Consider the following 12,924-nt stretch of genomic DNA (forward strand, 5'->3'; position numbering starts at 1 on the left):
TTTGAATTCACCCTTCCTTAACTCTATAAACTCTCCTGGACTACTCAGAGAACTTAGAACCAAGTACTGGAGCTTGGAGGTATAAGGACTGAAAGCAGACTGTGTACCAACAACCACACAAGGTACTGGGGTATCAATGTGATTGAAAACACTGCACGCTACTGTAGAGCCATAAAAGAAGCAGCAATGTGATCTACTTCAGCAACACATGTGATAAAGTGTGATGATCTGAGAAAACTTCGTAACTTATAGCTTGACATTACAGTTAAGCAGTTACTGTTTTGCCATGCTGTATCAAAAACCGTCTCAGAAACACTCTGGACCCTGGCAAAGCCAAACAAGCTGACCCAAGCGCAAAGATGAGCTGAGGGGCTGTGATCTTCAGGAGAGTATTTGGAACACTTCAGTGCCCAGAACACTGCCTCCTTGGTGGCAAGGTCGCCAAGGAGGAGAAACTCACTCAAGTTTCCCTGCCCATGGGAACGAAGGGAGTCACTGTATTGCACTGGGTGGACAGCGGCCGGCGGCGGAGCTCAGCAGGCAGAGCGCTCCGCAGGCAGCGCTGGGGCAAGACCGCCCCCTGGCGGCACCGAGGGGCCGCGCTGCCGGAGCCGCGCAGGTCCTGCCGGCGGCAGGAAACTCGAGTGAGCTTTTGGAAACGCTGCTCCCCGTCAGGGCTCTCTCCGGCAGCCAGAGATAAAGCCAGCGCAATGTCAGGGTTTATTTTCTCCGGCGGAGGGCAGGCGGTTTGCAACACGTTTCTTTTTTAAGGGGGAGGATGAAAGGTAACCTCGGAGCAGCTGCAATTCAGATTATAAAGGTTTAGTCAGAATCATGTGCTGGCTAAGATGTAATTTATGGCAGCTGTGCTTCATATACAACTAATTTACCAGAAGCGAGGAGCAGAAAAGAATGCACTTTTCATCCTATTTTTTCCACTTTTTTTTTTTTTTTCAGCACTGGTCTACATCTTAATTCCAATATACCGCAGCACAAAAATAGAACATGACTTACTGAAACACATATAAAACATAAACCATGAAATCACTTTGAAGTTTATACCAACCATCCTACTGTTTGGAAGTTGTAGTCAAGTCTCTTAGCATGCCAAAGTACACACATGGACCACAACACATGGAAGAAGAAGAAAAAGAAAACCGTAAAAGTGAGAGAGACAAAAGAATTAATAAAAAAGAAAACAAAGTTAAACAGAAATCTGTAAATTTATACTTTAGCTCATACGAAACCTTTACACATGTTTAGCTTTAACTACAAGTGCTTGGTGGAACTGGAAGTACTACATAAATAGTCTTTTTTATATAAAAGACTTTTCTTAAACAACAGTTTTGCAACTTTGAAATACAGGTTGCTGCATGCGAAGACCCTCAGACTGAAATCACACGTCAACTCCAGCCAAATTCTGGCCCTTACAGTCAAAGTCAGGGACAAAAATGTTACTGTGCCACAATTCCCTGGGACTTCACAAAGAATAAATTCCGAAACCTTACAATCTCAGATGGTTCAAGACTCCTAGGCATATACTTTCTTCTATTATATTGAAATACAACCTCTGATCTATCCCCATTAAACTACTCAGTAAAATTATTTGAAAGCAGCCTGAACTGAATCTCAAAACACTTCACATTCCACAAACAGCATATTTCTTGCTCACAGATAGTAACTCAAACACCCTGCAACAAAAATAACAAACTGTTTTAATTCACAGTTGCAACACATAAGCATGACGAGATCTGCACCTTGTTAATCCCCACTTCCCCACTCCAACAGTTTAAGTTAAATGTCACATTTACATAACATTTACATAAAGATTCGGTTTTGTTTATACAAAACCCAGCCTTATTTTTGCAACATGCTCGATGCTAATTCATTATGTAACAACAGATTGTTTGCTCTATTAAAAAAAAAGAGGTTTAATTCTGAGAAGGTGTTTGACAGACTGCCATTGCTCGGAAGCACTTTAGCATCATTCTTCATTACTGTCTCACCAAGTTTTTTGGGTTTTTTTGTTTTGTTTGGTTGGTTGGTTTTTTTAAACAAACTTGAGCTTTTTGGACACTGTCCTACCCTAAGCAAAGCGCCCCAACTGATTTGATACATCATAGCCACTCGTACAGTTCATGCTTACACCCAATACACTCAAAGCAGAACATTCACACAGTCTCCCACACTATCCAAGGCTGGATCTTGTAGCTGGGAACATTTCAGAAGCTTCCAAGCACTATCCAGTTTGGGGTTTTTTAATACCACTTCAGTGTTATCACTGCTTTCAACAGAAATACAGTTAGACCAGTGTCAACCTTCAAAAACTACCAAGAGCAGCAAACAGTGCAAAACTTCCAGCATGTCCAAAAGCAGAGCTCACAGAAGTCTGCGACAAAGCTGGGTGTAACTGCAATATCTTTTTATTGAAAAGAGCTATAGCTTTCAGCTCCTCCATGTAGGAGACTCTACAGATAGATTGACTGCTGTTCTCTTCTGTATTTTAGAACTTAAATTTTGCAGAAACCCTAAGGTCCCATATTGAAAGAAAATTTAAAGAAGAAATAATTCCTAAGCTAATACCACTACCTCTTCACAGTAATAAACACTATAATCTTAAAACCACTTATAAACTAGACACAGAACCATTCAATCACATCTAGTGATTACTATAACTGCTTTTATTAGCAACAAGACTACATTTTTTGGTTTTCAATGTGCTAACTTAATCACAAAACTTCATATAAGTCTCTACAAGAGCTGTCTCTAGCACATCGTATATGCGTCACAAGACATACAGAAAATGGCAAAAATTACCTTTCATTCTTCCTGGCTAAAGAGATAACATTATAGCAGGGCTTTTTGTCCAAAAGGATGTTTTTATAATCTAACTTGGAAACAGCCTTTTTCTGTGTTAGTCTGCTCTAGAAACTTGTTTCACAGCTGGACACCCTTGGCTGAATACGCTGCTTGCACTGGCTTTATCCGCACTGCTCCAAAAGTGTGCAATTATCCAAGGGAGTCAAGAATAGTGAATATTTGCTATAGCCTCATGCCCTGCTAGTCCTCATGTGGTTGAGAGGCTAGGGATGGGAGTCAGAGAGGACCCAAAAGAGAATGCAAGTACAGCAGTTGCACATATCCTACACCGAGTGGTCCCAACTGCACATGAACTACGTTATCAGCATCACTGGATCCTTCTTCTGGAAGTGTATCAGTAGATTTAAGTGGAATGATGCAGTGTGTCACTTGTGTCTTTGGCAGTTTTTACCCTGTACGTTACTTTGATGACTACAGATAGATACAGATTGTTGTTTAATCAATACAGCACCTTTGTGCCAGCACCAATACAAGTGAGAAAAATAAGACAGAGAACAAATTGTCATAGACATACTGCAGGTAACACTAAGAAGAAAGTATTGCTTATTCAGTGGGTCTCCTAGAGACTTGAAGGCTACATATAAAAGTTAAATGCATCTGCTCCAACTAGTCATTCAGGACTCCCAGGCAAAGCAGCACAAAGATTTGACAAAATTGATTAGGCTTAACCTCATCTGGAATGGACTGGCCAAATCCACATAATGCAGAAATTGCCCTTTAGAACACTGTGTTTTTCTCAAGGTGGCTAAAGGAAGACAAGGACAGCACCACGGTCATTTCTTATGGCAAAATACAAAGGTTATGTGCTGACTAAAAGCACAGCCTAAAAAGAGAAGGGAAGTCCTAAGGGTGAAAGCTACTGGGCAATCCTGGGGAACTGCACAGGAAGCCAAAATTGGTGCCCTTGTATCCAAACCACCTACTGGGAAGGGCCTGTGGCATCAATCCCCAGAACCACACTCATATTTTTCTTCCTGAGGAACTAATTTGGTTTGCTCCAAAAGACAGCTTGGGCATACAATGTTGTGCATGCAGTAAGGGCAACTAGGTGACCAGGACACAAAGTGAACCACAAGGCCAAGGTTCTTGACAAAGCGGAGAAGAAAGGATGCATCCTTGTGGGACCAAGTGATTTCAAAGACAGAGGTGGTTATCCAAACACTTCTATTGATCCTTTTGCAAGAAAAGTGGAATTCTTTAATGCTGTGCTGCCTAGCCCAGCTACAGTATATTAGAACATCAACATTATTATATGGGCAGTCACATTTAAAGCAGCAGCAGAGAGACTATATAGCACTAGCACTGGTATTTGGTTGCCAAAAAAGAATCATGTGGCACCCAAACAGGGGACTGCGTGTAGCTGTTGGAGCTCAGAACCATCGCTGATCTTTTCTAGCAATGAGGGATTCAATACAAACTGAAAGGGACAGTTGCATCAAAACACTGACTTTCCAAGATCACGGTGTGTTAGAAAGAAGGTGAAAGCTCAGATGTGTTGCATTTTTTTGGCTGGTTGGGTTTTGGGGGATTTGTTGGGTTGGGGGGTAGCTGTTGTGTTTTGGTTGGTTGATTGGGTGGTCTGTTTGGTTTTTGTTGGTTGGTGGTGGTTGTGGTTTTGGTTTTTTTTTTTAACAGAAACAATGACAGCAAGAATTGCTCAGGTTTTTTTTAAGCAGCAGCATAGATCTCTTCGGCTTGGGATGGACTGAATATTGTTGAGCACTTCAGTGACTCTACGCTACCCATAGGGGTTACATATAGTGACTTCTCACTGTCTCAAATAGAGAGTTGAGACGTCTTTTAGGAGGAAATACCTGCACTTTAGAAGTCTGACCTCACAGCAATAGTCTCAATGGTACTTTTCTGAACAGAGTAGAACAACAACAAAAAAAACCTGATTTTTTTTTTTTAGTTTACTTAAACCAGTTATCAGATAGTTCACTAACATCATTATTATGTTATTCTTTTGGGTAGCATGGAGGTCCTATAGGATTCTACAGTGAACAAGAGTTGAACTGACTTTTCCTTATCTTTTCATGAGTGTACTTTATTTAGAACCATAATCCCTCTTTTGCAATGGGACCATTCTGCCCTTACATGGAAGTGGTGCCTTGTTTCCAATTTTTTTTTAAAAAAAGGACAGAGGTGGCAACACATACTAAATTTTGATCCCAGAGCTAAACTATGCCTTGCCTTGCCTGAGAAAACTAGAAAAGGGGATAGTTTTCAAGCTCTGTAGTTGGAGAACTTTTGAACCAGGTAATAAGCTAAACCTCAATAAGCTACAACTCTAAACAAGCTAAAGTCATTGCAAACCATGGGGTGACCTGTGAGCACTGCTAACAGATAGACCTCTTTGGAAAATACTGGAGGTGCATGGTTCTGCAGCTCTTTTCAAAGCCAGAGTTGTACTGGAATGAGTATGATTCGCACTTCTTCAAAGGCACGGCAGTGCTGAAAGGACAGAGATTTTTCAAAACATCATGACTCCAGAAACTGTCATTCTTCTCTCCTGCCCTCACATCAGCATTGTCCTAAAAGATGCAATGTTTGGCATTAAGACAGTAAATATTCTCACATGTTCACAATTTTATTCCATCCAATGGTCCATTCTCAGCACTGGATTAAGTGCCTGGATAAAATAGCTTCAGTGAGCAAACAGCACCAGGCAACCTCTCCTCTTGCTTTTTCCCCCTCTGAACTGCTACCCCAAAGGCTATTTTTTTGCATTTTGAACTCTGGAAATACACCCATTGCTCCATTCTGAGAATGCCTACATTTAGGAAACACAGGATTGCTTTTCCTGTAGTGATGCAGAGGAAAAAAAATTACTGTTTTTATGATACTTGTGTGATTCAAATAACATTAATTTTGCTGATTCTAAAAGAAGTAACAACTACTTTATTTTATTTCATTGTGTGAAAACAGTGGGCAAATGATCTTCCAAGTATGGTAGTACATTTTAATGGGTAGAATGAAACCCAGTTTTCATCATGAAATTACTGACCTTTCCCCCGTGAATTTCCAGTATCCTGCTCCAAACACTATGGTGTAGCTAAAAAACATTAAAGGCCCAGACCCCAACATACTAACATTGCTCTTTAATTTCACAAATCATAGTCCCATGATGCCACCATATTTCAGTATTTCAGTACAATCCTAGTCCCTTCAATTAGCATTTTAATAATTAGGCATGGATTGTCCTTTTAGCAGAGACTGGTTTTATTTTTGTCAGCCCCACATTTAATATTTGAATGTGTCATACTTGGTTCCCTGCTCCACCGCAGGTTGGTGTTCTTATATTTAACACAATATAGTATCACTTGAACATTTCAAATTGAATTCATAGATGTTCAACACTTCCTGCAACTCTGGTTTGTTTGAGTTTGTTTCATGTTTTTCTCCCCACCACTGTTTGTATTTCACACACAGTAACCTAAACTGTGAAGAGGACATACAGTATCTGTCATAGAAGGAACATAGAATAAGAATGTCTGCAAGTTCTCAGAAGCAGACACTGTCTAAATATGCAAAAACAAAGGCAATAACTTTCTAAAGGTCATATGGCAGACCAACAGCAGAGATGCAGCACCAAATCCTCTGTTTTCTCGTCCAAAACTCCCCTTCTGAACAAAGGATTTTTATTTTTTTTAATGAAACCCAAGCAAAACTCATACTGCTGTAACAGAAGGGAGTAATATTTCCTCCTTAGCAGTACAGTTACAGAGAAGTACCTGATGGTTCCCCAAGTTATTAACAGAGGTAGGTGACAGACTGAGTATTAAAGCTGTTTCAAGCTAGAGCACCACACTGCATAGAACCCACAGTGGGCTTTGAAAAAAGTGACACATTAGCAAAAGAAGTCATTCAACTCATCCAAACTGAAGGGCTATCTGCAGTCCAGGGATTACATGAGCATACAACTCCAATACTGCATCTCTACAGAAAGCAAAACAATGCAGTATAAGAGAATAATATCTTATGACATTCTTCATATGAAGTGAAAGCACGTTTTGTGGCAGCAGCATTACCAGGAGCTCAAACTTAGTACATCCATGCTTACTATGATTCTATTCTTGGTTAAATAGTTGCTCACATTTCCAGATGTTCTTGTGTACTGTATTTCCTTCACAATAGTAGTATATTTTTAAACCATTTCTTATACAATTATTTCTATTTCTTATATGATTATTTAAAAAACAAAATCAATCTGCTGGTCAAAATACAGATGTGACTAATTTTGTAGAACCGATACCAGAACTTAAATACATTCAGTAGCTTAAAAACTATATCTACACACTGAAATGCATGTAACTTCAGCGATACCAGCACCATGGGCTTTAAGTGAAGAGAGCCGACTGTTAAAAGCTGTCATGTTACATGCAAGGAAATAGGTAAAATAACCCTAATAATACAAAGTTTACTTTTAAGAGGTTATGAGATGTCAGGATGAGAGTTTGCCTGTGCAACCTTACAACAAATGTGGTTTTTTTTCCCCTGTGACACAGGCTTTGTATGATGTTGTTATCTTTCATGTCTTTTGCATTTAGTTTAAACCACAAGAGCATGGTGTTCAATACGATACTATCCAGTATTCTTCCCTTTAAGATATACCAGGTGTATTACTGTCCAATTGGCATAAGACCTTAGAGAATTACCATTTTTTCCTGGATTCTGCCACAGTACAGATTATCTAGAGGAGAAACTGAATCTGAAAGTGGCATCTTAGATACTTTAGAGGACAAAGTGAAATGAACACTTAAAAGTGATGCTAAGTCCAAGGCAGAGAAATGCTTCTAGGCACTCATCATTCTGTCTGGAGCTGTATGCCTCTTGTACTAGCTACAGTCAAGAGCTATTAGCAGGGTTCTGAAAACATTAGAAAATACATGCTTCAAGTGAGTGACCAGAGGAGTGAAAAGCAATCAGGAGCAACCAACCTGTTAGAGCTCTGGGAGACTGTGAAACAGCACTGAAAAATCTCTGCATTAAGGCCACAGGGACACATGAGCATGAAGGCTTAACAGAGTCTTTATGCAGGAAATACAAAGTAGCCTAAAATAATGAGTTCAGTAGCAAGACCAAATCAAGGGAAGCCTCGGATAACCCAGTCCTCACAGTGGGACTCAAGCAGCATGCTCTGGCTCACATACTGCATTCATTCTTCCAAGGTAAAATTCCTGACAGATGGATATTGCGACATTTTAGTGGCACGAAGTAATTGATAGAGTGAATTCTCTAGGGGCCTGAAGACAATGGCCAACTTCATCTTTCATGGTACACATCACACTTCTCTGTAAGCATCAGTAGATAGTGAGAAGTATGTTATTAAAAATGAACATAAACACATTTTTAGTGAACAACTGTGACTTTGCTCACACAAAAGAAATCCAAACAGCAAAAGCAGTTCTTCAGTGTAGCATTCAAACGCATTAACCACACTCCTCTTGTTCAAGTGCCCCGCTTTAATCACTGTATTCCTCTAAATGTCAGCAAACAAAACACAACAGTTATTCCACTTCCCTTATTCATCTTCCGAACACAGTCCATCCCATGTATCAAATCAAACAAGCTTTCTACTGAGAAATTAAAACTCCCTTCCACAGACCCAATTTTCTATAAAATTCAAGCCTTTATTAGAAGGTAGGAAAGTACTTGAGTTTCCAGTGGAAAAAACTTAAAAGCTTTTCTTCAGTACAAGAAAAATAGAGATTTCCTCAGGAATGAGTGGAACACTGCCACTGAAGTTTCCCAACTCAAGGTTTTTCTGAATGACACCTGAAGATATTCCTTAGAGATTGACATTGGGTAAATATCCAAGTCAAATAGCTAAAGTTCTTTAAACTAACCTATAAATGAAAGGCAAAAGAAGGTCTTGACATAGAAAATATCAAGTAGTATTTGCCATCTCTACTTATAACAACATAAATGCTTTCTAATATAGAACTGCAATTCAAAATAAACAGTAGCTTACCTGACCAGAAAGCAATGTAGCCCAACATCAAAACTTCTGTAAGAAAAGAGATTCACAATATTTTAATTATTAAAAATACTACTCTGTTGGGTATTGCACAAACACTGAATTTCAAAGCAATCAGTAATACCAAAGAAATACAAAAATACTGGAACTGATAAAACAGAAGCAAAAGTGTAACATACAATTCCCTTTCTGTACTGGCATGCAAAATTTAAGACGATCACATGGAAAGATTCAGATGATGGTAAAAAGCTCATAAATTCCTTGTTTGCATATGTCTTCAGTAAAGCAGTAACATTGAGAGTAGTATAACCCACAGAGCATAAATTGTGTACATTCTGTTACTGGAAATAATTTTTAAGCATCCTGATGACCAGTGAGTCTGCATGTGGCCTGTCATATATGCAGGTAGATCCTCTATATAAAACTACCGCGGAATCCTTTCCTTCCCCTTTTCTGCTCTAAAATGCAAGGCACTGCTGCAAATTCTCTCCATTATACAGAATTATCAAAGAATATCCGTTATGTCTCCTTCAGATACACAGAATATACAGAGAAGTGGACCTTGCAAGTGTGTTCCACTCAGACCTGGCGAGGAAAATAACTGAGGACTTTTGACAGTAAATACAAGACAGATCACACAATTACAAGAACTATGCCTGAAAACTTCAGTATTAACAACATACATTGGCTGATCTATGAGCTGAAGGAGGTGGGGTGGAGAATGCCAAGGCAGAGTGGGTTCAGATGGGGAAGGAGAATGAGAAAGTTTGCCCTGACCTTACATGCCACCTTTTCTCTCAATTTTCACTCTTTCCAAAACGTAGTGCACTTGCTATTAATAAAGATATAACTTAATTTCATATGGGCTATAGTTATTAAAATATTTCCACAAAACTGTCAATAAGTATCAAAACTGAACATGCATAGAACCAATGTATCAGAATAAATGAAATGGAGGTAAAAACATCAGAGCCTCACAACTTGGCATAGACAGACAGGTCCCATTATGCTCAAGTTTGATTTGAAATCTTATCTAGGATCCTGAATTATCAATAGTGTAAGCAGTTATTTAAAGATGCAACCACACTGTGACCAACAGAATTAAGAGAATGTACAGCAGCACCAGAGTGTGGATCTAGGTCTTAAAGCCACCTCAGAATAGCATCACTGATTAGTTACACGTGCAAGAACAAGGCCAAACCATCTCAGACCGTAAATGGGAGAAATAGTTGCATTACTAAAGGCTATGGATATTGGGTACACACACTTTTAAGCACTTAGGAAAATTAATAGACACATCACGCAAGGCAAAAATACTGAAAAGCTAGAATTCTCAGAGGCTGGTTTTGACAAAACACTACCACAGACACTTTAAATCATTCTGCTCGCTCATTTTTCAATACATACTGTATTTAAGTCTACAAGTGAAGTGAAAATACAAGTGAAGTAGCAATGGAAACAGAGTTGGTAGATGTAATTAATCCCTCCGTTGTCAGATGGAAAAGTTAAGATGGTATAACGGTTTGTATAGCAACGTACAGGCAACTTGGGGGTGGAATAAGCAACTACATTAAGTGAAAAAGAATACAACTGCACTGCATTTGCATTAAAAATTTCATAGTGATCCCTTCAACATCACAGGAATCTACCTATCAGGTATGACAGGGTGCCCCCCACAATTAATTCAGAATTACACCTGCCATTGGCACATGGATGTGATTAGCTACTGCCTATGAAGTACACCCACATTTACTTAATATTGCAACATAATTTCTAGTCAGGTTCATACAGCATGTTCAATCCTGAGCTGCTCTGCAAAACACCAGATTTATCTGGTAACCCTTGCAATTCAGGGTGCCTTAGTTACATAAGTTTCACAAATGCTTCCTAAAGATCCTATGAGCACAATTTTTTGAAAGAAAGGTTATTTTAGATTTTAGTTAAAACAGGGAAACAATATTCACAGCAATATGAGTAAAAAAAATATTTGCCAGTTAAATTCTCTATACTTCTTAAATGTCAGTGACAATACATAACCTTTTTTGAGAAATAATGGGTAAAATCTAGTTTATCTAAATAGTAACAGGAGTCTTTGAACAGGAAAAAAAAAATCTTAACTTGTCAGTAGAACATATATTTCATAATAATGTTACTATTTGCAGACAATTTGATAGCTATTTTCTTCATTAAAATGTCTCAGATTCTGTTCCTCTGAAGGTCAGTTTTGAATCACAGTTCTGATCTGTACACAACTCAAATGCTTTTGTTAAGCATGAAAGTTCTAGCTTGATACATTTCAACAGAAGATTATACATATAATCCTTCCTAATCAAATTCATCTTTCCCCAGTATGTTAACTAGAAATCAGTGACCAAGAGTATACATATATGAAACCAACAAGGCCCTTTTCCAAAATATAATATTTGAAATCTCTTTGTACATTCAGCACAAAGCTCAGAGGGCATAAGAGGGGGGAAAAAAGAGTTCTCTTATACAGAAAAGATATTAAAAAGCAGAAACAAGCTGGTATGAACCAGTCAGTAGCAATAGCACACGCACTGAAATTGTAATCACGATGATTCCTAGAAAAATAAAGGTACAAAACCCCTCTTTTTGTCCGCAGGATGCAAAAGGCATATACACATATCTGAAAGTCAAATGAGCAAAGCTGTGACAAGTTTTTGTTCATGTTGCAATTAGGGTAGCAGAGGAGCAAGTCTTCTGTTTCCCCCTTGTGTCATGGGTACTTCGGACTTACTCTAAGATCTCCATTTGTCCAATTTCATATTTTCCAGATCCTGTGCCTGCCACTTAACAGTGCTGTAGAGCAGAGTTTTCTGACTGTACCAAACTATTTCAGGCTGGCACATACCAATATAAAATCAAGATAAAAGCTGTTCAGGACCTTCCCCTGGGTGTTGGTTCAGGTTTCCCTGACTGCATGCCCTGCACCTAGCACAGGCCACCAGACAAGGTGGCTCCCAGGGGGATGACAGATTGACATGCAGTGACATACTCTTGTATCCTGAGCATCATCATCCAAACACCCCCCCGACCAGCACCATGTGCACATGTTATCCAATAGACCTTATGGTCCTGTTTTGCAAACCTATGCCTTCCTTTAACTGAGGTCTAAATTCAGGTTCCTTTAGTATATAACTTCTAAATTCAATGAAGTTATGTCAGCTTACATTACTTAAGGATTTGACCCCACATCTATCAAGATGAAAACTGATTCTCATCAGTTGTGTTAGGGACCATGATTCCATTGGGTTGACTAAAGCACCTCATCTCACTACAAGGCTTGATTGTGAGACCTCATTTCCAGTGATTTACAGCACTAAAAAAGTAAGTACCAAGCACATGTCAAGATCATATGAAGCAATTTAAAGCTAAGCACATTGCCGGAACAATTTTTTTAATGAACCTAAATTGTAATAATTTGAGTTGCCAAACCCTGATTTCATATATACTTGTTAAACCATGTGCTGAAGAGGAAAAAAAACAAAACTCACACATCACATAGCATAATCTGGGAAGTGTGTGGTTAACTGTGTGCATCAGCAGAGATGCCCACTGCAAGCACATGGGATGTCACTCCTCTGAAAAGCCTTATGCATAGAGTAAAGACAGGACATTTCAGAGAAGGTAGAGGCTAATTATTCCTTGGTCTTCCTCAAGACAAAAATAAAAAAAATAATATTGAGAGTTACTGCCCTGACATCTCTTAGATGAGGAAGAAGAATCAAATCCACATTCCCTAAAGAGCAAGAAATAATTCTAAGGATCTAGAGAAAGTAAGATTTGAATGGATTTTTCTTGGTTACAGGATATAAAGAAACTTTTATATGGCTAAAACTCACACAGAAAGCACAGTCTCTTCTGTACTAAGAAAGTAACAGGTTAGATATTAATACTGCCATATAACCAACACTTTCAGTGAACTCAAAATAACTGCATATGTCAGCTGTATATATTTATAAAACAAATATACTTTCAATAGGGAAAGGACATAAGGAGAGCTAATATGAAGAATATTCTGCACATTTTTAACAAAAAAATCA

General features: G+C 38.7%; 1 protein-coding gene across 1 annotated transcript in view; it reads right to left on the reverse strand.

The window, feature by feature from the left end:
• Positions 1 to 460: 460 nt before the first annotated feature.
• The window catches only part of HHAT (hedgehog acyltransferase), a 43,852-nt gene continuing 31,388 nt past the window's right edge, over positions 461 to 12,924 (reverse strand). The window contains exon 8 of the mRNA XM_010178657.1: positions 461 to 761. Within this exon, the coding sequence (XP_010176959.1) occupies positions 461 to 761 (301 nt within the window). The remainder of the gene's footprint in view (positions 762 to 12,924) is intronic.

Source organism: Mesitornis unicolor, unplaced genomic scaffold (assembly GCF_000695765.1).
Source record: "Mesitornis unicolor isolate BGI_N332 unplaced genomic scaffold, ASM69576v1 scaffold17292, whole genome shotgun sequence".
In the NCBI taxonomy this organism is placed as follows: domain Eukaryota; kingdom Metazoa; phylum Chordata; class Aves; order Mesitornithiformes; family Mesitornithidae; genus Mesitornis; species Mesitornis unicolor.